Below are 27,084 nucleotides of genomic sequence, written 5' to 3'. Positions count from 1 at the left end.
TCAATTTTTCGTACATACTGACTGTTTTTTTTCCTTTGAATTTTCGTTGGCTTTTAACTTGTGAAGTTAACAGCCAGCGCCTTAACGTGTTGCCATCCTTGACGACAATAATAACACATTATTTCTATTTCGCTTATGAGGATTGATATAAAGGAGACCAGGTAAAGATGATAATGTTAGCGTTTAATTTATGGGGAGAATTTGCTTCTCTTTGCTTGCATTGAGAAACGGGTTTATTGTACCTAGTTTCACAAATTTTTCTTTTATTACAAACACAACTATTTCGCCAGTTTTAAAAGTGAAGGCTTAGTACTGTGGCAAGTTGACTCTTTCCGCGGGGCAACATAACAATACACGTAAAAGCTGAATACATTTTGTTATTACAATGTATAACACTATACGTTAATTAATCATTTCTTTGTATTCTTATTGAATGGTATTTAATGCGTGGATTATTGTGTTAAAATTTAAAATGATTCTAGACCAGTGTTTTAATAAAAATCAGTCACAATTTTTTCTCCTTCAAAATCTGAGCTATACTCACTTCATTATATGTAACATTAGCAACATTTTATCCAGTGTTCTGGCGGAGTGTCAGCGTAGATCTCAACACATACAAGAAGCTGTCGATACTTTGTTTCCAAGATTTTCTTTGTTGTTTTAAATGTTTTCATGTCACCTAGTGTGCTTCCTTAACAAGCAACATCGATTTAAAGATGAGCTTATTAAAATACTTGAACATTGCTCACTGTGGATTTTCATGATTTGACGGTCTTAAGCGATCTTAGAATTTCGAGTGATCCTAGACTCAGAGTGAAAGAAGATAGAAAGGTAGCACGACCCAGGTTGTCAGAACTGCAGATTACGATAATCTGTTTAATAACAGGGGGTATATAAGATTAAATTAATCAAAATATTCAGTATTCAGTGCAGCAGAAAAAAATATTATATAGACGTGGACGAAAGAGACGGTTATTTTACAGAGGTAGACTGCAGACACTAAAAGATGTTCCGGGTACGCAGAGCGTCGCAAATTTCCGGGTGGCGCGTCATTCAAAGCCTGCCAGAGCAGAACAAAAATTCCAACATTCGATGTATTATTAGTTAGTTATTTCCTGTTAGACTAACAAAAGAAAAATACCAGTAAATTTTTCTCTTGTCTGTTATTCTGGCTCAAAAAACTCTCATTCCACATAAAACAACGAAACTGATACCTCTATATCGCTGATTGATGATATTCCGAGGATGGGTGTCATTAGCCCTTAGCCATTATTCGCATAGCTGAAAATAGGCTACTAACAACGATTTAAAAGTTATTTAAGGTGAAAACGGACGATACTTCGTCCCATGAACGAAAACTCGCGCACTTGGGCTTCACAGCGCGGTTTGTTGCAGACTAGAATTACTAGAAAGTTTGTGACAAAATGTTGTCCTGTGCATGTTTATGGTAGGCAATGAACTTCAAAGAGATAGCAGTTCTATAAGACTGTAAACTATCTTCACTCAGTATCTCACAGTAGCGCTGTGCAGTTAGTCCAATGGGTACTGTCGGGGATAGAAAGCTCGAGTTGAAGTTTTCGATACGGGGTATAGGCGTTTTTGTCTCTGTTTACTACTTTTAGCCTTTGCGATGTAGTAATCTGGCTTCTTAATCGTTATACATAAATTACAGCAGTATTGTACAAAACACCTGCAATTACTTTAAACTTACAAAGAAGCGAGAATACCATTGATTTTATTATTCCACTTTCAAAGGCGTATATTGTCTGTTCTCTTATCACAAACTACACCCGATCCGTGCTCTCCAGCGATGGTCAACATTTCTTTCCCCTTTTTAACTTTTTCATTCTGCAAGTAAACAGTACTATAGAAGATAGTTTTGGACTCAAGCATACAGACGTCTCGGTTCTTCGAGTCAGAACTCAAGTACTCCGTCCGCCCCTAAGTCCCATCACTGACTTTATTTCTGGCGTACAAGAGATGACAGCGCAATATCTACGGTGGCAGCTTGAGTTAACAACTGTAAATAACAGATGTGCATTCGTCCAGTGCGTTGTGAGCAGGCAATGTTAGTGTTAAGTAGTGGGCGTAAGTGTGCGCCTATAGTGTGTCAACGCTGTTGAGTCACAACCCTCTGTGGAACAACATAATTAAAACCAAATACTCAAGACATTCTCCAGAAGAAGAGAAAAGTGTGTGTAAAGGTTGTTCCGCACACCTTGACTCCCAAGCAAAAACGACACATAATTGCATGCCACAACTTTACTGAAATACAAAACGCGGACAGTTCTTTTCCGGAAAAACTCACCACGTGTGGCGAGACTTGGTGTTATCAGGACGAATCTATCACAAAACCACAAAGCGAAGAAATTCATATTAAGAATCAGCGTTTTGACGACATAACCGACATACAAGCCATCTGAGTTGAACACCATCCCTAAAAAAGTAATTTTCTGACAGGTTCACATGGGAGCCTCTATATAGAATACATTAAGTGTTACAACTACCAGTTTAAGGTTTTTCTACACTTTATTAATCCAAACTCGAAATGTTTTTGATTGACGGGGGACTCCACAGGGTTAAATACCTGCTGGAGATCAACCCTCCGGACGTGCACTTGTGTGCGTTGAAGGCTCGTCTCCGTCTGCTTCCAGCTGGACTGGTGAAAAGTTTGCAAGTGCATCGGCGGTGTACTCTTGTGGGGAAGGGGAAACTATATGGAATACCTGAAGCATTAAAACCACCGCTTTCTTTTTCTCTAATTTTTTTATTAACCTAGTCTTGAAATTTTTGGGCTCACGGGGCATGCTCTCAGAAAGGACATAGTATAGCGTATGAATTGTCGTTTAAACCAGGCTGAATGGCTTCCTAATAAGAAGATTCTAGATCTCCAGAAAGGTCATAATAATCGGGCTCCAAACCATAATCAAACATTGTTTAACAGATTGACGTCTTTATATTCAATATTTTCAGTGTCACAAATGAATGTTTGATATTAATTACCCAGATAATATGAAATCTAGAGTGACAAGAAAACAAATGCAATACTACACACATCAAAAAAAGTTTTGCATCACCTTTAGAGGTGCGGTCCAGGTTGCTGTACACGCCTGCACCTCTAATACCCAGTAGCACGTCCTCTTCCATTGATTCGTTCCTGTATTCGCCGTGGCATACTATCCACAAGTTCATCAAGGCACTGTTGGTCCAGATTGTCCCCTTCCTCAACGGCAGGCAGGCTGGTTGGTGGGTCACGTCGCCCATAAACAGCCCTTTTCAATCTATCCCAGGCATGTTTGATAGGGTTCATGTCTGGAGAACTTGCTGGCCACTCTAGTCGAGCGGTGGCCGGGGTGGTCCCGCTGTTCTAGGCGCGCAGTCCGGAACCGTGCGACTCCTTCGGTCGCAGGTTCGAATCCTGCCTCGGGCATGGATGTGTGTGATGTCCTTAGGTTAGTTAGGTTTAAGTAGGTCTAAGTTCTAGGGGACTGATGACCACAGCAGTTGAGTCCCATAGTGCTCAGAGCCATTTGAACCATTTTTTTCTAGTCGAGCGATGTCTTTATCTTGAAGAAAGTCATTCACGAGATGTGCGCGATGGAGGCGCCTAGCCAGTATGGTGCCGATATGGTTGCACTATCGGTCGGAGGATGGCATTCACGTATCGTACAGCCGTTACGGCGCCTTCCACGACCACCAGCGGCGTACGTCGGCGCCGCATAATGCCACCCTAAAACAGCAGGGAACCTCCACCTTGCTGCACTCGCTGGACAGTGTGTCTAAGGCGCTCAGCCTGACCGGGTTGCCTCCAAACACGTCTCCGAAGATTGTCTGGTTGAAGGCATATGCGACACTCATCGGTGAAGAGAACGTGATGCCAATCCCGAGCGGTCCATTCGGCATGTTGTTGGGCCCATCTGTACCGCACTGCGTGGTGTCGTGGTTGCAAAGATGGACCTCGCCATGGACGTCGGATGAGAAGTTGCGCATCATGCAGCCAGTTATGCACACTTTGAGTCGTAACACGACGTCCTATGGCTACATGAAAAGCATTATTCAACATGGTGGCGTTGCTGTCAGGGTTCCTCCAAGCCATAATCCGTAGTTAGCGGTCATCCACTGCAGTAGTTGCCCTTGGGCAGCCTGAGTGAGGCATGTCATTGACAGTTTCCGTCTCTCCGTATCTCCTCCATGTCCGAACAATATCTCTTCGGTTCACTCCGAGACGCCTAGACACTTCCCTTGTTGAGAGTTCTTCCTGGCACAAATTAACAATGCGGACGCGATCGAACCGCGGTACTGACCGTCTAGGCGTGGTTGAACTACAGACAATACGAGCCATGTACCTCCTTCCTGGTGGAATGAATGGAACTCAAATGGTTCAAATGTCTCTAAGTACTATGGGACTAAACATCTGAAGTCATCAGTCCCCTAGACTTAGAACTACTTAAACCTAACTAACCTAAGAACATCACACCGAGGCAGAATTCGAACCTGCGATCTTAGCAGCAGCGCAATTCCGACCTGAAGCGCCTAGAACCGCTCGGCCACAGCGGCTTGGAATGACTGGAATTGATCGGCTGTCGGAACCCTTTTCGTCTAATAGGTACTGCTCATGCAGGGTTGTTTACATCTTTCGGCGGGTTTAGTGACATCTCTGAACAGTCAAAGAGACTGTGTCTGTGATACAATATCTACAGTCAACGTTTACCTTCAGGCGTTCTGGGAATCAGGGTGATGAAAATTTTTTTTTCATGTGTGTAACAAGGAGTTGTGCGACATAAACGAAAATTGGTAGGCGTGTTTCTACATCTGAAAGATGATGTCTATTCAATTTGCATCAGTCTCATAAGAGCAGCGCTAGTAGCGCCACTGTGAGGATGCAAATGACGTTTCCCTTAAATACGCGCTCTATCGGTCGTGAGCGTTTGTTGTCTTTGAGACTGGGCATGGTTGGTTGCTTTATTTGGGGGAGGGGACCAAACAGCGAGGTCATCGGTCCCATCGGGTTAGGGAGGGATGGAGAAGGAAGCCAGCCGTGCTCTTTCTGAGGAACCATCCCGGCATTTGCCTGAAGCGGTTTTAGGGAAACCACGGAAAACCAAAATCAAGATAGCCGCCCGCGGGTTTGAACCGTCATCTTCCTGAATGTGAGTGCAGTGTGCTAACCACTGCGCCATCACGGTCGGTGTGGGCGTGGTGAGTTGATGTTAATCAAGAATGTCTTTAAGCCGACAAAGACGCCATTATCAACACTTCACTGAGTTCGAACGGGACGCTGGATGTTCCTTCTGCAATACTGACCAAATACTTGGCAGGAATGTAACCACTGTACATGATTTCTGGTAGCGGTGGGCGGCTCCCCCCGTCGGAGTTGCGAGTCCTCCCTCGGGCATGGGTGTGTGCGTTGTCCTCAGCGTAAGTTAGTTTAATTTAGATTAAGTAGTTTGCAAGCCTAGAGGCCGATGGCAGCGGTGGTCACGGGGGAAGTATAGTCTCTGGACGCACCACGTGACACTCCCGAAAGATTATCTGAGCAGCAAAAATGGTTCAAATGGCTCTGAGCTCTATGGGACGTAACATCTATGGCCATGAGTCCCCTAGAACTTAGAACTACTTAAGCCTAGCTAACCTAAGGACATCACACATCACCCAGCCATCACGAGGCAGAGAAAATCCCTGGCCCCGCCGGGAATCGAACCCGGGAACCCGGGATCTGAGCAGCAGTTGGCACCAAAGTGACACAACGAACTGTTACAAATTGGTTAGTGCAAGGACGCCTCCGAGCCAGATGCCTCTTACTGTGCATTCCACTGACCTCAAACCCCCACCATCTGCGACTTCAGTGGTGTCAGGCGAGAACTCATTGGATAGCTGGGTGGAGATCTGTTGTGTTTTCTGATGAACGCTGGTTCTGCCTCGGTGCCATTGATGGTCATGTTTTTTCTAGAGGGAGGACAGCTGAGGACCTGCACACAACCTGTCTGCTTGCTCACACTGGACCTACAATTGGAATTATGTCTGGGGTGCAATTTCGTATGGCAGCAGGAGTTGGTTATTCCACGCACCCTGACTGTAAATTTGTACGTCAGCCTGGTGATTCGACCTGTTGTGCTGCCGTTCATCATTATAATTCCAGGGGGTGTTTTACAACGGGATAACGCTCGCCCACATACCGCGGTTTTAATCCAGCATGCTCTACACAGTGTCGACATGTTCCGTGGTCTCCTCGATCACCAGATCTGCCTCCAATCCAGCACATATGGGATATCATCGGACGACAATTTCAGCGTTATCCAAAAACAGCATTAACTATCCCTGTATTGACCGACGAAAGTGCAGCAGGCATGGAACTCCATTCGACAAACTGACATCCTGCACCTGTATAACACTATGCATGCAACGTTTACATGCTAACATTCAACATTCTAGCGATAACACCGATTATCAATAGAGGCGTTGACATGAGTAAGGGAACAAGTCATGAAAAGAAAATCAGACAGGAGAAGTAAAACACGGTTTTAACGCTACGAAATACAAAGCTGTATTTACAAAAATGTTACAGAAACTACAGATTAACTTTACAAATATATTTACTGCAAGCTGTCACATTTGTGTAAGAAATATAACTATGGTATACAAAGCCTGCGGTAAAATGCATGATATTTGATGTCCATGTAGTCCATCATCGCCAGGAGGTCTTCCTTTTAGCATCACTAATGATGGACCTTTATGCAGTTGATGGTAGAGAACGAACTGCAAAGACGTTCTTGACAGATTTACCCTTTTTAAACATGTTGTGCCCCCTCCAGCGTACCATATCATTGAGCGAATCTTTTATTTCTATGATGGGCAGCTTCTCCCTCACAATTCTGATTCAAGAAGCAAAACTGGTCTTCACTGGTGCTGTGTGCAATAAAGTATAGCATACCAAGGCAAAATCACAGAAGTCCTCCTATCCATCTTCACAACACTGAATGGTTGTGCATTCCTTGCTTCTGCAATCGTATCAGCTATTTCGTCAGGACATACTGGTTGTGAAACCTTCATTCTCTTCTTTACTCTGCAGTAATCTCGGTCGCAAGGCATGTACGAATTCCCTGACACCATAAATTTCAGACTGACGTTATCAACCATACTGTTTACCATTGCATAGATTAAAATCTTTAAAAAGATCTGATTTTTATTTTAGCTGATTGTCATGCCACACATCAGAGCCAGGGACAGATATTTGTCTTTTCCTCTAAGGAGGATTATCGATATTATGCAGCCTTCTTTGTTTTATCTGCACTATGTTCATTAAACCAAAATTACCATGAATTACCCAATTTTGGTTCGAGAACTGTCAGTGCAGCTTCCGTACGTCATCCTGTTCAAAACTACGGCAGTTATATTTGAATTTACAAGTATCTTGCACAAAGGAAGTATACAAAACGATTAGGACATAATAAAACACAAAACTAAGTGTTACCACTGAATATAACCAAGTAAACTTCATTGGAGACGGAATATATGTCTCACCAGTTTGTGTGGAACAAGTTTCGGAGGCATTTTGTCATACTGATAACTCCTGGTAACATTAATATCGAATCAATAGCGCAGAAATGAGCGGTTGGTACACACGTGTCACCTTGCGTCGCTTGTAGAAGCGCAACCGCTCATAGTTTTGATTTTCTGCTACTTCTGTGCCACTGGCGACATGTCTTACTAACTTTTCGACAAAAAATGTAAAAAATGACTTGTTCTGACTTCCTTTCTTTCCCATGTCAATGCCTCAATGTACTGTCAATTCACATTTACAACGGTTTATCTCGCACTTACATTAACCTGTGATCTTGCAATGTCAGTCATTTAAATATGTTATCTAGACATATGCATTCACTAAATTTCATTACGCTACGTCAATTACTTTTTGTTGTTGCGATTTTTTTCCGTCAGTGTATTTCTTGTAGTACTTACTAAGTAGAAATATGTTCCTACCTTACGTAGACGCGTAGTCAGTGATGCTTTAACAACATTATGGTCATTGATTTCCTGCTCAACGTTAACTGAAACGAGAGGTTTTGTCTTGTCTGAAACTACGTTACCTCACGAATCGATTCTCTAACTGTTGAAGGTAATTGTCGGAGAAAGCATTTAAGTTCATTTCATAAGAATGCTTGTCCCTACCATCTGTCATAATCATTAGTCTCTTAGATTGTACTTGGTAATTTTAAATCTACCCCTAATATAACATGATCAGCCGAGCGGTTCTAGGCGCTACAGTCTGGAACCGCGCAACCGGTACGGTCGCAGATTCGAATCCTGCCTCGGGCATGGATGTGTGTGATGTCCTAGGTTAGTTAGGTTTAAGTAGTTCTAAGGGCTAGGGGACTGATGACCTCAGATGTTAAGTCCCATATTGCTCAGAGCCATTTGAACCAAAACATGATCAGGAACTCTACGTGGAATCTTTTCCACCCTTTCTCTGTGATGTTCCAGTACTACGGCTCCTGAGGCAATGGAGATATAAAAACAGCGGAGCCAGCACTAACCTTACCTGACTAATGATGGATTAAGGATGGATCCGCCTTTTTGCAAGTACAAAAATTTTTGTTTTGCTTTATCATCCAAATATGTTTCACCATAGTTGTGGCGTCCTCGATGCGTTTTTTATTTTCCCGAAGTACATACGTCTAGGTTATTTTTAGTTTAAGTACTATGATACATCAGATTTTGTTTTCATTTAAACTGTGTGCGCACTTTAATTTTTATTTTACATTGTGTGTGTCCTGTGGCTGTCAACCAAAATCAGTCACAGCTCTATATCAGTATACCAAGTCACCTGTACTTTTTTCGCGCTAAACAAGTTTTTATATAATTGAGCTGAAGCTGTGGACATCGATAAAAAGTTTTGTGAAGCTTAGGTATGGCGAAAAATTTCGTGTAGTTCGTTATTCATGGGTTATGTTTCGTATTGTGACGGTGTTTACTCACGTTTTCTCCTGCTAGTTTGTAAATACTGCATGTGCTATGTTGCTCTAGCTTGGACACACGTTGAACTGCACAATTTTAGGTCTCTGATGCGCTTCCGACTGTAGATTGTTTACTGCTTTGTTTTGTTTTCTTGTTTTCACGTCCTTTGGGGTGGTGGTTGTTTTTGATGAGGAGACCTGCAAATAAGCAATGTGTGCTGTCACCTTTCATTGCTCTTAAATGCTCTGAGTATTTTAGACTGACATTTCTACATGTCTATCCGCTGTATACTCGGATACAGTCTTTGCAGGTTAGCTGGTATAGACATCTTTTGTTCTTGCGCGTATCTGTATTTGTCCAGTGGAACTCTGTTCAATCTATGTAGGAGGTTACTCAGATTGACTTGCTTATGGACTGTCTGGTAGTTTGTACTGTTCTGAATAACTGTACTGGTGGATGTAAACTTTCTGTATATTGAGAACTGGTGTTTGTGATGTCCAGGAAATCTTTATTTTTTTTGTCTCTTTCAGTGTCAAGGGTGAGGGATATTTTTGGCTGAGCCGTTATGGATGTCTCTGTGTAACTGTAGTATCCAGTCACGTGTCTCATCGATCAAGCAAATTATGTCCTCAACATAACAGTACCAAAATATTACTTTGTGATGCTTTGGTTTTATTATTTGTTCAAAGTTTTTGTTTTCAAGGTGGTTAAAGAAGATGATGGCCAGCAGGCCACTGATTTGTGACGTCATGGGTAGTCCTTCCTATTGGATGTAGAATTCATCTTTAAATTTGATATAATTCTGTCTTCTGATTATCTTCAAAATAATTGAGACTTCATTTGTTTGTGTTTGTGGGATAATGTTTGTCTGTCTTAGCTGCCTTTCAATTATTTTGATCGTTTCTTCAGTTGGTATGTTGGTGTACATTGAAGTTATGTCGAGTGAGAGTAGGGTAGTTATGTTGAGAACACTCGTATGTTTGATTTTGTTGATTGGGATATTATTGTTTTCTAAGCTTCTCTTGCTTGTAGTGTTTTTGGAGAAACGTGTGCATGTGCTGTGCTTAATGATAGGCTGGTCGAGTTGTGAAATCAGTCACAAGCCTTGTGAGTCTTTGGTAAACTCCTGAGTGTGGGTACCCTGGGGTTCTTTTGTGTCGATATTTTTATTTGACTTTGTGAGATTGTGGACTTGGTGGGGTCATTTTTTAGCTTTTGTTATTTGGTTTTCTGTTATGAAATTTAGTATTTTCTCGGTACAGTCCTTTTCGTGACAACCAAAGTTCTTCGCTTGTCTGCCGTTGTAACGGTTGCATTGTGTGACTTTAGTTTTTTGTGTTTGTCTTTGACTGTTTTCTCCTCTGTGGTTGTCTTGTTATCTCTGATTTAATAAACAAATCGCCAGGTCGTTATGCGATTCCAATTCGGTTTCACAGAGAGAACTCTACTGTATTGGCTCCTTACTTAGCTTGCATTTATCGCGAATTTCTTGCCCCACGTAAAGTCCCGAGCGACTGGAAAAAAGCGCAGGTGATGCCTGTATATAAGAAAGGTAGAAGGACGGATCTTCAAAATTACAGATCAATATCCATAACATCGGTTTGTTGCAGGATTCTCGAACATATTCTCAGTTTGAATATAATGAATTTCCTTGAGACAGAGAAGTTACTATCCATGCATCAGCACGGCTTTAGAAAGCATCGCTCCTGCAAAACGCAACTCGCCCTTTTTTCACATGATATCTTGCGAACTATGGATGAAGGGTATCAGACGGATGCCATATTCCTTGACTTCCGGAAAGCGTGCCCCACTGCAGACTCCTAACTCAGGTACGAGCATATGGGATTGGTTCCCAAATATGTGTGTGGCTCGAATACTTCTTAAGAAGTGTGGTAGGTCCGCTGTTGTTTTTTATCTACATAAATGATCTTTTGGATAGGGTGGATAGCAATGTGCGGCTGTTTGCTGATGATGTTGTGGTGTACGGGAAGGTGTCGTCGTTGAGTGTCTGTAGGAGGTTACATGATGACTTAGACAAGATTTGTGATTGGTGTAAAGAATGGCAGCTAACTCTAAATATAGATAAATTAAATTAATGCAGATAAATAGGAAAAAGAATCCCGTAATGTTTGAATACTCCTTTAGTAGTGTTGCCCTTGACACAATCACGTCGATTAAATATTTGGGCGTAACATTGCAGAGCGATATAAAGTGGGACAAGCATGTAATGGCAGTTGTGGGGAAGGCGGATAGTCGTCTTCGGTTTATTGGTAGAATTTTGGGAAGCTGTGGTTCATCTGTAAAGTAGACCGCTTATAAAACATTAATGCGACCCATTCTTGAGTACTGCTCGAGCGTTTGGGATCACTATTAGGTCGGATTGAGGGAGGACATAGAAGCAATTCAGACGCGGGCTGCTAGATTTGTTACTGGTAGGTTTGATCATCACGCGAGTGTTACGGAAATGCTTCAGGAACTCGGATGGGAGTCTCTGGAGGAAAGGAGCCGCCAACTTATATTCCGCGGAAAGACCACAAAGATAAGATAAGAGAGATTAGGGCTCGTACAGAGGCATGTAGGCAGTCATTTTTCCCTCGTTCTGTTTGGGAGTGGAACAGGGAGAGATGATGCTAGTTGTGGTACGAGGTACCCTTCGCCACGCACCGTATGGTTGTTCGCGGAGTATGTATGTAGATGCAGATGTAGATAGTGGTATTTTTGTTCTTTCTGATGACAAGAGTCTAGCAGAATCGCGAAACTCCCAGAGATTTTCTGCAGGCTCGCTACTACAGCGCTGCCAAGTGAAAGGCCTTTATAAGCATGACATCCTGCGATACTATTGTGTATGTCTATAAGGAGAGGAGAAGCATATTCAAAATGTGGTCGTATTTCGGAGCTTATTGTGGTGCTATAAATTGTAGGAACAATCAAAAATATAATCCGGAAAGATCTCTTGTTCGACATCCAAAGGATGCTGAGAGGTAAGTCAATAATGTTATGAAAAACAAATGCCTATATTAGAATGGCTAACTATACTTTCGGGCATTCGAAAAAATGTTTAACATTTCCATTCACTCCTAGTGTCTTCAGAATTTCGCTCTTAATAAGGATCGCAAAAGCAGTCGACAGCTTTGTCAATAGCATCAACTCAGTTTCATACTTCAATTTCTCAAAAACATAATGTTCTGGTTGACAAGAGAGCCAACACCGTTTTACTAAAGGAGGCCGAAATGCACGCGTTTTAGTTCACGCAGGTTGGCGTGAGGTCTGGAACATGACAAGGAAACTAGAATTTAGAAAAACGGATGTATCTGGTGGAATACTTAACTTTAATCCATTAATGATGAACGTCGATCTTGACGGTACATGATTCACAATATCAATAGTAACTGATAACGGCGCCTTGCTAGGTCGTAGCAAATGACGTAGCTGAAGGCTATGCTAAACTATCGTCTCGTCAAATGAGAGTGTATTTTGTCAGTGAACCATTGCTAGCGAAGTCGGTTGTACAACTGGGGCGAGCGGTAGGAAGTCTCTCTAGACCTGCCGTGTGGCGGCGCTCGGTCTGCAATCACTGATAGTGGCGACACGCGGGTCCGATGTATACTAACGGACCGCGGCCGATTTAAAGGCTCCCACCTAGCAAGTGTGGTGTCTGGCGGTGACACCGCACATACATCCGGTATTTTTTGCGGCTACCACCTAGATTGAGTAAAGAAACGCGTAGTTGCAAGTAATTACTTTGGTCACGTCAGCCAATAAATTGTTAAAATTAGCTTGTAGTAAGAAGTTCATGAAAGCAAGGAAACGTTCTGGATTGCATTAGGCTACATTGTGTGACTATAAACGAAGAGATAATTATAATATTTTACGGAAAGAGAAAAAATGTTTTGTGGTCCAGTAGGCATGCGTTTTGGATTTTTTTTTTTTTAGAGTAATCGTTATTTTCACTCACCCGGAGCAAGGAGTGTCTTATAAATTTGAGAAGGACCGACCTTATGAAGAAGCATTACGCGGTATCTGCACGAGAATATTAGTATTTGTGGCCCCCATTTTGAGGCCTGTCAGTTCCTGAATGTAGACAAGAAGAAATTAGTGTCGAATCCAGTGCCAATATTGTTTGACCTTCCAAATCAACCACCAACCTTATCACATAAACGGTAATTGACGAACAGCTGCAATTTGACGGTACAGAAAAAGCTAAAATGTTTTTCGTTATTTAGGCACTATGGTATCGATGACAGAGAGAGATTGATAACTAACTTACTCTCTTACTTCAAGGCGATGTTTAATAGGATGTACTCAAAGATTTACACAAGAAGTCAAAACCAATCCAGGAAAAGTTCAACACAAGGATGTTCATTGTCACTACTTACGTTTATTTTCTACTTTGAAAAGGGAATGAGGGAATTAAAGGGCTATTACTGTTCATCAAGGATAGAAAGTTATCACAATACAGTAGTCGTAGCGGACAGTGAACATGAATTGGGTTTTGTGCTAAATTTAATGGAACGTGTGCTAGCAGTACTTTAATAAATAAGACAAAAGCCTCACAGGGGAATATTCTGGACGATACGTGAAAGAGATTCTGGGATGTATAGATACATTTTGATACCTGGAAAGCAGGAAAGGTAAACAAAATAGATACACGCAACGTATAGAAGCAAGACCTATTCGGGAGGAGTTTAGTTTAGGTTTAGTGTATATTCCAATTGTAATTTAAAAATTCGTTTCTGTTAACTTCTGGTGTCATCCAGCTAAATTAATAGTGTATTACCAACTTTTTTCTCTAATCTGCAATGATGAATGCAATTAACTAAGCTCATAGAGCATTTTTCCGCAAAAGACAAAGGTCCTGAGGTCGTGTCTCTTCTTTAATTTCCGTATATTACCCGCTTCCTACCTTTAAGGGAGATCAGTCCTAGTCCGAAAAGACAACGTCTCGTGCTGGCTCACGGCTTAGCCACAGCCTAGGGAATGTTTCCAGAATGAGTTTTCGCTCTGCAGCAGAGTGTGCAGTGATATGAAACTTCTTGGCAGATTAAAACTGTGTGCCGGACCGAGACTTGAACACGCAGGAGAGCTTCTGTGAAGTCTGGAAGGTAGGAGACGAGATACTGGCAGAAGTAAAGCTGTGAGGATAGGGCGTGAGTCGTGCTCGGATAGCTCAAATGGTAGAGCACTTGCCCGTGAAAGGCAAAGGTCCCGAGTTCGAGTCTCGGTCTGGCACACAGTTTTAATCTGCCAGGAAGTTTCATCCTGACTTCTGTCTTTCACTATCTCTTTAATAGTCGTTAGTGCTCAAGCCAATGTTTTCACCGAACTAAAACCTGCTTTACTCTGTATTATTATATTCATTCAACTTCTAATTCAAGGCAACACATACCTTGCCTTGGAATTTTCGCGAAAACGGAATACAGATGTCTTCATTCTGAAACTTTTGTTTAGCAGGTTTTGGGAAGACATGGAAATGTTCACAAAAAGCAAACATTGTTCGAGTGTTTTAGTTTCATGCATCACATTTTTTACTCACAGTACACATTAAGCTTCTTGAAGCTAGAAGCATACAGTAACTGAAGCGCTTTGAAGAACACAGAATTGAAATTTCAGACAAAGAATTGCTTTACAATAGGAAGGTGATGGTGCGTGACAATAATTAAGAAGCAGTAGCGGTTTAACAACCTGATCATTTAATAGTATGTGTAAAGAAATATACAGGGTGGTCCATTGACCGTGACCGGGCCAAATATTTCACGAAATAAGGGACAAACAAAAAACTTACAAAGAACGAAACTTGTCTTGCTTGAAGGGGAAAACCAGATGGCGCTATTGTTGGCCCGCTAGATGGCTCTGTCATAGGTCAAACAGATATCAACTGCGTTTTTTAAAATAGGAACCCCCATTTTTTATTACATATTCCTATAGTACGTAAAGAAATATTAATGTTTTAGTTGGACCACTTTTTTCGCTTTGTGATAGATGGCGCTGTAATAGTCACAAACATATGGCTCACAATTTTAGACGAACAGTTGGTAACAGGTAGGTTTTTTGAATTAAAATACAGAGCGTAGGTACGTTTGAACATTTTATTTCGGTTATTCCAATATGATACATGAACCTCTGTGAACTTGTCATTTCTGAGAACGCATGCTGTTACAGTGTGATTACCTGTAAATACCACATTAATGCAATAAATGCTCAAAATTATGTCCGTCAGTCTCAATGCATTTGGCAATACGTGTAACGACATCCCTCTCAACAGCGAGTAGTTCACCTTCCGTAATGTTCGCACATGCACTGACTATGCGCTGACGCATGTTGTCAGGCGTTGTCGGTGGATCACGATAGCAAATACTCTTCAACTTTCCCCACAGAAGGAAATCCTGGGACGTCAGATCCGGTGAACGTGCGGGCCATGGTATGGCGCTTCGATGACCAATCCACCTGTCATTAAATATGCTGTTCAACACCGCTTCAACCGCAAGCGAGCAATGTGCCGGACATCCATCATGTTGGAAATACATCGCCATTCTCTCATGCAGTGAAACATCTTGTAGTAACATCGGTAGAACATTACGTAGGAAATATGCATACATTGCACCATTGCCATCGATAAAATGGGGGCCAATTATCCTTCCTCCCATAACGCTGCACCATACATTAACCAGCCAAGGTCGCTGATGTTCCACTTGTTGCAGCCATAGTGGATTTTCCGTTGCCCAATAGTGCATATTACCCCGGTTTACGTTATCGCTGTTGGTGAATGACGCGTCGTCGCTAAATAGCACGCGTGCAAAAATCTGTTATCGTCCCATAATTTCTCTTGTGACCAGTGACAAAACTGTACGCGACGTTCAAAGTCGTCACCATGCAATTCCTGGTGCACAGAAATATGGTACGGGTGCAATCGATGTTGATGTAGCTTTCTCAACACCGACGTTTTCGAGATTCCCGATTCTCGCGCAGTTTGTCTGCTACTGATGTGCGGATTAGCTGCGACAGCAGCTGAAACACCTACTTGGGCATCATCATTTGTTGCAGGTCGTGGCTGATGTTTCACGTGTGGCTGAACACTTCGTGTTTCCATAAATAACGTAACTATCTGGCGAACGGTCCGGTCACTTGGATGAGTAGCATACATAGCACAATAGCCATACATCAACACGATATCGACCTTTTCCGCAATTGGTAAACGGTCTATTTTAACACGGCTAATGTATCACGAAGCAAATACCGTCCGCACTGGCGGAATGTTACGTGTTACCACATACTTATACGTTTATGACTATTACAGAGCCATATATCACAAAGCGAAAAAAGTGGTCCAACTAAAACATTAATATTTCTTTACGTACTACACGAATATGTAATAAAAATGGGGGTTGCTATTTTTTTTAAATGCAGCTGATATCCGTTTGACCTATGGCAGCGCCACCAACGGGCCAACCTAGACAAGTTACGTTCTTTGTAGTTTTTTCGTTTGACGCTTATTTCATGAGATATTTGGCCCTGTCACGATCAATGGACCATCCTGTATAGCAGATTTCTTAATAATCAGTGTAACTACACAGAAAGGGCACAGGCACCTAATCGGTCATATAAATGTTAACCGTTAATATCTGGAACAGTACTTCACGTTCATTGCACATTCTGTTGCATCTATCGTTGCCTAAGACATGCAGGACATCAAAGAGGGCCATACTATGTCGAAAATGTTTCCGATGCTCTAGTGAAGAAGAGGATCTGGGTAGAAGATGTGTATGCAGAGGCAGACACCCAGAAGAAAGTACACTCCTGTAGCAGTAGCGGTTGTCTAACGCACAGTAATTTATTTTAGTTTCTTTCTTTTTAACGTTTTTCTGCGAAGGAGTAAACTGCACCTTCGTATTTTACTGTGTAGACTAGTCTTTACCAGATTACTCTCAGTTTTTGTTTTTGCATTTTGCATATCCTTATGTGAGGCAGCTTCCTGGTGTAATTTTTCCACCTCCCGAAGCGCAAAGTTACGTTGCTACGTTTAAATCTCATGTTAGTACACAGCGTACAGTTTAGATGAGTGCATATGAGTATACATACGTAATTCCTGCAGTAGTTTCTGTGTAGGCGGAGTTTTTCGTAAAAATTAACTGTTGATACATCCACTTTCAGCAGTGAAATTTGTTTCGTTTTTAAGAGCATGCGGATTTTGCAGTCTCAGGCTATAGTGAGAACTCTGCAGACCAGATTTTAGTGCTCGTTTATTCTTCTCGTTGCGTACATTCCAACCTCAGTAGCGCCACAGTCTGGTAATGTTCTTTCTTGTGAGGATCTGTTTGTACTTTCTCATTTACTCCTGACGACTCTGCTTGCATTTTTTGAGACCTTATTCAATTTCTTCGGACACAACGCTATGCCTAGGGACTGTCATTTTGTGAGCTGACACCACGAGAATTGGTTGCTATCCTTAAACAGCTGGAAGCTGTAATAGCTACTGTCTCTACGGTCGCAGGTTCGAATCCTGCCTCGGGCATGGATGTGTGTGATGTCCTTACGTTAGGTAGGTTTAATTAGTTCTAAGTTCTAGGCGACTGATGACCTCAGAAGTTAAGTCGCATAGTGCTCAGAGCCATTTGAACCATTTTTGAGCTACTGTCGACTGGTGTCTGGCCACTGCTCAAAGCTGCGGTCACATCGGGGCGCCCTGACGAGACCTGCGACACCTCTGTTGTCGTTGGAATCACCTGGTTACCTGTTTGTCGCTACGTCTTCTGATACGCATCATCAGACCGGTCCGTCCTCACTCGAGAATCAGTGTCCGCAACCCGTGATCTAGTGCCTAGCGTTGCTGCTTCTGGATCACAGAGTCCCGGGTTCGATTGCCCCCTAGTCGGGGACTGGGTTCTTTTGCTGTCCTCATCATTTCACCATCGTTCGGAAAAGTGGCGAAATCGGACAGTGAAAAAATTGGGAATTTGTACGGGCGCTGATAATCGCGGTTGTGAGCCCTCCACAGACCACAAATACCATCATCATCATCGAGAGTCAGTGGCGGACATTGGTATCAGTAATCATAAAGCTTTATAGCAAGTAGGACTAAAGGTTTAACAAGGAATTATAAGATAGGTAGGAAGATATTTTTGCTTGGTAAGAGTGTCAGGACACAAATTGCAGATTGCCTTAATAGTAAGCATCAAATATTCAGTGATTACGACGAAGATATGGAGCAAAAACAGAAAAAACTCAAAATCATCGTTGAATATGCCTTAGATAAGTACGTTCCGAGCAAGGTCTTCAGGGATGGGAAAGACTCATTGTAGTTTAACAGCCGTGTTAGACAACTGTTATGTAAACAAAGAGAGCTTCAGCACAGATTCAAAAGAAATGAAAGCCCAGCTGACAAACGAAAGCTGAAAGACCGAAAATGAGCGCAAGGAGAGCAATGAGAGAAGCGTTAATTGACTTTAATAATAACAATTTGTCAACCGATATGGGTAAAAGACCTAAGAGATTTTGGTCTTTCGTAAAATCAGTAGGCGGTTCGAAATCCTCTATTCGTTCACTCAGTGATTATACTGGCACAGGAACGGAAGATAACAGATAGAAGGCCGAAACACTGAATAGGATCTTCTGAATCTGATTCACCACGGAAGATCGTAACACGGTCCCATTTTTCAGTCATCGAACGAACGTCGAAATTGCAGATACTGAAATAACCGATCGCGTAATAGAAAAGCTTAGTAAATTTAAACAGCAACCTCCAATCTCTATTTATAAGATGGAGGTTTTTTTTAAAATTCTGCGTGGAATCCTGCTCTCCCCGTTGTCAAAACACAGAGGAGCACAGTTAATGCTACCTGACCCGTTGGTTATTAATTTCCACTATCGATAACTTCTGAAGTCGGTCATCTTTGGTTGTGTAATGGCGATACTGTTTACAGTGCGAGCGCGTCCGAGCGCGTGCGCGCACTTGTGTGTACATTTTACATACTACTTTTCTCTGCTATTGCTGTACTTTCATCGAAGAACTAACTTATCTCCTTGTGTAACCGCTTCAAGTTATTAATCTGTTTTTATACCCTTAATAGAGGTTTAAATGCATATTGCCTCTGCAGATAATGAAGATGTTAAAAAAAATTGTGACGATAAAAATTAATAAGATATCAGATAATTAAGGGGAACGAAAATTAAATTGGTATGGGGGACTCAAATCCCGTAGTAGGAAAAGGAAGAGAAGCAAAAATAGTGGAATTGTAGGATAAAATGGACTGGATAAAATGAATGAAAAAGAACGTCGTCTGGTAGAATTTTGCACAGAGGACAGCTTAATCTTACTAACACTTGGTTTAAGAATCATAAAGATATACGTGGACGAGACCCGGAGACACCGGAAAGTTTCAGATAGATTACGTAATGGTAAGACAGAGATATTAAAACCAGTTTTAAACTGCAAAACGCTTCGTGGCGCGGATGTAGAATATGGACATAATTTAATAATTTTATCGCTATGAAATGAAGATTAAAACTTGAGAAGTTACTCAAAGGTACAAAATCAAGAAGATAGTACCTGCATAGACTGAGAGAAAGCTAGTTTTTGAGCTCTTCGACGTGAACGTTGGGCAACGATTGGCTGAAAGAGGGCAAAGGAATACAACAGAAGAAAACTGAATAATCCTGAGAGACGAAATAGTGAAGGCAGAAAAGGATCAAATAGTCAAAAAGACAAGTACTATTAGAAATCACTGGATAACAAACATGACATTGAACTTAACTGAAGAAAGACGCAAATATAAAAATACCGCAAACAAGTACCGTAGACACAAAGGAATGTAGACGTCTACAACTGAGACTGTCTGTAGTTTAAAATGGCACGGCATGAATGGCTAGAAGAGAAACGCAAAGATTGAGAAGAATGCGTAACTATGTGAAAGATGTGTGTTGCCTACAGGAAAATTAAAGAAAGAGGAGAAGGGAAGGCTGCAAGATGGAAGGAATATATAGAAAGGCTATATAATGAAAGCGGACTTGAAGAAAATATTATAATAATGGAAAAGGAAGTAAATGATGATGACATGGGAGATACAGTGTAGTAGAAGAATTTAATAAATCGCTGAAAACCCTTGGGGTGAGCGACATTCCCTCAAAGTTATGGAGAGTGTTGGGAGAGTTAGCCATGACAAGTTTACACAGTGAAATACAATTAGAGGATCACTTTTTCAAAACCAACTAATTGTCTCCCATTGCGACGCAGAACTTTGAAACTTGGCTCAATCGTGGGTACAACTTTCATCTATAACTGCGCAAAAGCGTGGCGCCCTGCCACGGCACCCTTGGCCTCGACGGCGCTTCAGACACCTAGGTGTCAACACGTGCGAAAGAAGGCCACAATTCAGAAGTTCATGTGTTGTGTAAGGTGGGATCAAAGTTCACCACAATTCTGCCCAATGTCACCGGGGACGTGTCACACGATGAGAAGGTCGGCATACGCCCTCTTACCCACATTCCATCCCTTCCTTTGAAGCCTCTGCGAAGGATGTCGGAACCGCGACGTCTAGCGTTGAAATGATTCATGTTTCTTATGGGTGACCGAGAAAAGCATTTCGAACACAACGCCGCTCAGAATGGATACGGAAAGGCCTCATGGGGTAACTTAAATGGCGTCAATAAAACCACCCCTTTCCTTGCGGCGTGCCGGCCGTTCTGACCGAGAGGTTCTAGGCGCTTTAGTTCGGATCCGCGCTGCTGCTTCGCTCGTAGTTTCGAATCCTACCTCGGGCATGGATGTGTGTGATGTCCTTAGTTTAGTTAGGTTTAAGTAGTTCTAAGTCTAGTAGACTGATGACCTCAGGTGTTAAGTCCCATAATGCTTAGAACCATTTGAACCTTGCGGCGTTCATTTCTACACATTTCGAGGTCGAAAACGGCAGTTCCTAGTGTGCTGAGCAGCAGGACGACGTTCATGACAACCTTTGATACTGCTGACATTGTCAGATGTAGCAACCCTTCTTTAAGGACCCTGTGAGGCTGCATCCCATTGTACATGATAGATCCCTTTGGAGGGCAGCGTCACCACAATATTTGCTCTCATGTACAGACTTGAACCACTAGCGACCGTTCACAGCTATTAGACGAAATTTGAACGTGATCTGAAGTAGCTTAAGCATTTTTAGCCCTTCTGTTTCGTGCCCTCCTGTGGTGTGGTCCCCAGGGGATGCAACATTGACAGATGCATGAATAAACGCCAAAGGGTCCGTCTAAGATCGCCTAGTTCAGCAACACTTTCAGTGCCACCAGCCCATATTTATTGATAATTTTAAAAATGTACCTGCGCCGAGACAAACTATGAGTCCTAGGCGCCTGCTAGCAGGCACCTGTGATCCGAGGGGTGCCAACGGATTGCCTGCCGGCAGTACAGGTACATTTTTAAAATTCTCAGTAAAGGTGGGCTGGGGGTTCCCAGGGTGTTGCTGAACTGGGGGGTCTTAGACGGACCCTTTGCCGCTTTATTCAAGCATGTGTCTACGTCGCAGACCCCTGCGATCACGCTACAGGAATAGGAGGGCGCGAAACAGGAGGGCTGAAAATGATGAAACACCCTTTACTGTTTCGTATCACTTTCAAATTTCGCCGAATGGTTTTGAATGGTCCCTAGTTGTTCCAGTCTTCACACGAGAGCAAAAATTGTGGTTATGCTGCCCTCGAAAGTGTTGCGATCATGTTCAGTGGGGACGTAGCCCCACAGTGTCCTTACAGACGGAATGAGACGTCTGGGGGATTCAACAGCGACAGAGGTTGTCAAGAACGTCGTCCTTTTGTTCGTCGCACTACGAACTGTAGTATTTGATCGCGATATACAGGGTGGTCGGAAATTCTCGTTACAGACTTCTAGGACCTGTAGACGGGAGTGAGTACATCGTATTTTGAATAGGAACCCGTGTTCGGAAACGTCATCCAACGAGACCACGGAGCGTCAAGGTTGCAGGCGCGGGCGCCTGTAAATGTACGTATACACCGGAGTATACCGTGATGATGTTACAGACTTTCTAGCATGATGGAGAGCGATAACTGTATTAATTTCAAGTAAGGATCCATGTACCGGAAACGAACGAGTCGAAAGTTACAAATGAAAACCCTTCTGATTCCTCTGACAGTTGAATACATGTACCGTTTCTTGTGTTGCGAACGGTATAGGGTTGGTAACTTTCAGTGGTGGTAGTGTGGACAAAAATGAGAAAAAATGACCAATAAACGTGGGCTCTAAAGTGCGTACCTTAACAGAACACTTGCTCAGTAGAGGACATGTGTTTCACATTAGCGAAGATGAACGAATTGTCATAGGTCTTCAGGCATGCAATTTAGAGCCCGCGTTTATTGGACATTTTTTCTCGTTTTTGTCCACACTACCACCACTGAAAGTTACCAGCCCTACACTCTTCGCAACTCAAGAACCGGTACATGTATTCAACTGTCACAGGTATCAGAACGGTTTTCGTTTATAACTTTCGACTCGTTCGTTTCCGGTAGAGGGTTCAAATGGCTCTGAGCACTATGGGACTCAACTGCTGTGGTCATCAGTCTCTTAGAACTACTTAAACCTAACTAACCTAAGGACACCACACACATCCATGCCCGAGGCAGGATTCGAACTTGTGACCGTAGCAGTCGCACGGTTCCGGACTGCGCGTCTAGAACCGCGAAACCACCGCGGCCGGCCTGGTAGAGGGCTCCTTACTTCAAATTAATACATTTATCGTTCTCTATCATCCTAGAAAGTCTGTAACATCATCACGGAATCACCCCGTGAATACGTACATTTACAAGCGCCCGCGCCTATAACTTTGACGCTCCGTAGTCTCGTTGGATGACGTTTCCGGACATGGGTTCCTATTCAAAATACGATGTACTCACTCCCCTCTACAAGTCCTAGAAGTCTGTAATGGGAATTTCCGACCACCTTGTATGTAGGATTAACGCCCCAGGAAAAGAGGTGGTTTCATTGGCGCCCTTTATGCCACTCCCATAGACCTCTTCGGGTCGATTCTGAGCGACGGTGTGTCTGAAATGGTTTCCTCCGTCACCGAAAAGAAATTGGCGTGATTTAACGCTGGGCGTCGCGGTTCTGACCTCCATCGTAGAGGCGTCAAAACAAGTTGTAGAATATAGACGAGAGAGGGTGTGATGACGTACCCATCGTGTTACACGTCCACGGTGGCACTGGGCAGAATTGCGGTGAAATTTGGTTACAATGCGACATCATTAACCCTCCTTACTGGACACGTGAACTTTTGAATTCTGACCTTTTTTTCGCACGTGTCGACACCTAGCTGTTTGCAGCGTTGTCGATACCGGGTGTAATGTGGCAGGGCGACACGCTTTTGCACCATCACAGAGGAAGGTTTCAGGCACCTCTGAGTCAAATTTCATATGTACGCATTGCAATTTGGAGAAAATTACGGGGTTTAGAAAATACTGACCTTTATCAAAGTCGGAAACGTGATGGTACGCATTACTCCTCCTTACACGAGGCATCACAGCAACGTTTCACCAGGCAACGCCAGTTAACTGCTGTTTGTGTATGAGAAATCGGTTGAAAACTTTCCTCCTTTCAGCACATTGTAGGTGTCGCCACCGGCGCCAACTTGTGTGAATGCTCTGAAAAGCTAATCATTTGCATATCACAGCATCTTCTTCCTGTCGGTTAAATTTCACGTCTGTAGCGCGTCATCTTCGTGGTGTAGCAATTTTAATGGCCAGTAGTTTATTATGGCTTAAATCGAAACTTCTCCGTGTTCTTTAAGGAAGGTTCTACTGATGCTAGTCATACCGATCCATGTTTCTCATAGAAACGTTAAGCTTGAGGACAATTTCCGTTGCAAGATTTCATCTGACGTTTTGTGTTGCGGTCGGAATAAGATTTTAGCGAATAGCTCTCGTTAGTATTCTACAAAAATGAAAGCGGAGGACTGCGGATTGTTCACTGCATTCAGTGATGAGCTGGCATATATTACCTTACAAGGAAAACTCCCCATCGCACCCCCATCTGCCTTTGTGGTAAAATGGCGCAGTGGATAGCCCGTCAGAAACTGAACATAGATCAAGCTTAAAAACAGGAAAAAGTTGCACTAAACTGTAAAAAAGAAGGAAAAAAGAAACAATGATTGCTCCAAGCTCAAAATACGCAACATCGAGCGAGTTCAAGTATTATTTGACGTCGTGGTTGTGGCGTCACGATGTTGGACTGCACGGGGTCAGGGATTTTCTCTGCCTCGTGATGGCTGGGTGTTGTGTGATGTCCTTAGGTTAGTTAGGTTTAAGTAGTTCTAAGTTATAGGGGACTGATGACCATAGATTTTAAGTCCCATAGTGCTCAGAGCCATTTGAACCATTTTTTTTTTTTTTTTTTTTGTTGGACTGCAAAGCCGGACATCCGTGTTCAGATATCCGTCCTCTCCTTCTTTTGTTCCTTCAGAATATTATGAAGTTTCCGTCCGATCATTGACGAGTCTCTTCTCCTTCCTTAGTTTTGGCAATTTTCATACTAGACACTGGTTATAGACTATGAGGCATGGGGAAAGAATATATTACCGTCGCAAGTAAATGTGATGAATATTGAGAGTAAGCGAGATGCAATATAGACCTCTCACAGAAATGAAAACGAAAAAAAAAAGGGTGGGAACTATGCTACAACAAAGGAATTCAAGAATCAAAACTTCCAAAACGGAACGCAAGAGTCATAACATTTGGTACTTATGCAGAACAAATCGGAGGTGCGTACGTCTGGAAGTCCCTTCCTTATACTTGGCTGTTGCAAACGGACGTTACACAAAGACAAAGACACAAATCTGAATACAGCGAACAGACAAGTCAGTTACCAGACGGAATGTTCATTATTCTATGAAAAGAAGGGGGCACTTAGGAGATTCGAACATGGGTCTCCCGCTTCGCAGTCCAAACCGTGACCACATCGCCGCACAAATTTGTACATAGGAAGGCACTCACCGAGGAAGTGGCCGCCATTCCCATAGAAATGACACGAAGAACTATCGACAACTTCCGGGAAATGCCTCGTAAATTTATCAACAGAGAAGGACGCCATTTATCGGATATAATGTTTAAAACAGAATAATGTATAATGGCATATTACTTATTGTTCGCGAATAAAAGCATTTTCTCTGTACCTATGTTTCTTTGTAACTGCTTTTTGAAATAGGGGAGATATTTTTGCCTGATGCTGTGTTAATCACTGACTCAAAAGAGTAAAATGGTCACTTTAGAGCGCTGCAGATGATATAAAACTGGTAAGAAGTACTCATGTACCCTCCATCACTGAGATAAGACATGGCAGTGAAGAGATGTGTATGTGCATGGCGGATGTATGGAAACAGAGCAATAAGATGGGCCGAAATGGCAGAAAGGAACTATCGTTTTTGGACATAACCTGTTCACATCGTGACTGATGTTGCCCGGTTTGTTGGTGTATCAGGACGGACTGTCCAGCGTGTCTACAATGAAGATGTATCATTCGCTGCCCATTGACACGCCGTAAGGAGAACGGTCGTAAAAATATACTAACCGAGAGGGACTAGAGACGGGTGTCACGTCTTGTCAATGACAAACGGTTTCATATTCTACAGGAATTGCTGCTGTCAGTGAATGCAGGTGTATCTAAACCAGTTTCTGAGCAAATATTGTGACACAAACTGCATGCAATGGCCATTTGGAGGCGAGTGTCTCACGAAACGCCATTTCACACAAACGCTCACGTTTTTAGTGGACCAAGCAGCACAGTCTTTGGCTAGAGACGTATTGTATAGTTTGAGGAGCCGCGATTTTGCCTCTTTCCAAACGATGCAAGGCGGTGTTACACGATATTAGTCTGATACCTCCCGTGGGTGAGTAATGTTTTGTCTGGTACGTTTGTTATTACATTAAGTGTCTTCATTTCCTGGTACAATAACCGCAAGGGGGAATTTTTTATCTACAGGATGACTTGTGCTAAAGGAATTTTACGTCCAGAGGGTGACTTGCGTTAAAGTCCCGTGTGAGGCGATTCATGGCTTCTTTATTTTCAACTATGTAGATATCTAAGTGATTCTGCCTAAATAATCAGAGTATGTATTGCAATTATACAGGGTAGTCAGAAACAGTCTGAAAAGCTTGCAAGGGCGTTGCAGGATAGGTTGTGCTGAGTTATAATTGTTAATAAAAGATTCGATACGTTGCACAGTTTCCGAGTTGATTAGCATTGAAGTTTATCAATCAGGCAGTTGTTCGCACAAATGAAAGTGGCCAGCCAGAGACGTTGGAGAGAGCAGTGCAAAAATTTTGTATAAAACTCGAGCCAAAGGCTGACCGTTGTCGTGCCCTGTCATCTGCGCTTTGAGAGAAACTGACAGTAATTGTATCTGGAGGGCAGTTTGAATTTGCGCACACAAAGGCCTGATTGACTAAATTCAGTACTAAGTGACTCGGAAACGGCGTGATGTATCGAATTTTTTTCATAACAATTGTATCTAAACACAACCTATCCTGCAAAGCCTTTGCAAGATTTTCGGACAGTTTCTGGCCCTCTGTATGTTACTCCCTGAATTATGGCTATGCCGTCCTCATGTAAACTTGACCTCACGTCAAAGGGACGTTTACGTCGGATCGTTAGTGAAGAGTGCGGGCCGCAGGACGATACTATTCGTTTAGTAAGCAGTGAGTGTTTAGATCATGAGGACAAATTGCTTTCTTTCCCTTTTTTCGTCGCGAAGACGCCCAGGACATCTTCGGCTTACTATAATCTGTTTCAGGAGTTGGCAACACTGACATATGATTTTCATATCAGTAACTTCTTACATGGCCATGATTTTAACTGGGTAAGCGCTTGTGCATACATTTCACTTGGCAGCGTATTATTTGCAGGGAAGATGCTCGATTGGCTGTTTACAGCATCCGTTGCTTCTTGTTGTGCAGAGCTGGGCGCGGAGTTCTGCGCGGCCTACTATGACAACGACGGCAGTTGGCACCCCGGCTTCTACTGCCGCAACGTGCAGGGGCAGGCCTTCTTCTGCTGCGGAGACGCCCACTACAAGTACTGCTGCCGCAAGCACGACCAAGTCCCGCAGCAAACCTCCAGGTAACGCACTCTCTTATCTTCTGTAATCAACG

General features: G+C 42.7%; 1 protein-coding gene across 1 annotated transcript in view; it reads left to right on the top strand.

The window, feature by feature from the left end:
* LOC126297875 (uncharacterized) overlaps positions 1 to 27,084 on the top strand; it is a 314,410-nt gene that overhangs the window by 249,527 nt on the left and 37,799 nt on the right. Inside the window, exon 3 of the mRNA XM_049989166.1 lies at positions 26,890 to 27,052. Coding sequence (XP_049845123.1) covers positions 26,890 to 27,052 — 163 coding nt within the window. The remainder of the gene's footprint in view (positions 1 to 26,889; positions 27,053 to 27,084) is intronic.

This window comes from Schistocerca gregaria, chromosome X, assembly GCF_023897955.1.
Source record: "Schistocerca gregaria isolate iqSchGreg1 chromosome X, iqSchGreg1.2, whole genome shotgun sequence".
Lineage (NCBI taxonomy): Eukaryota > Metazoa > Arthropoda > Insecta > Orthoptera > Acrididae > Schistocerca > Schistocerca gregaria.
This window is presented reverse-complemented; position numbering and strand designations above follow the sequence as displayed.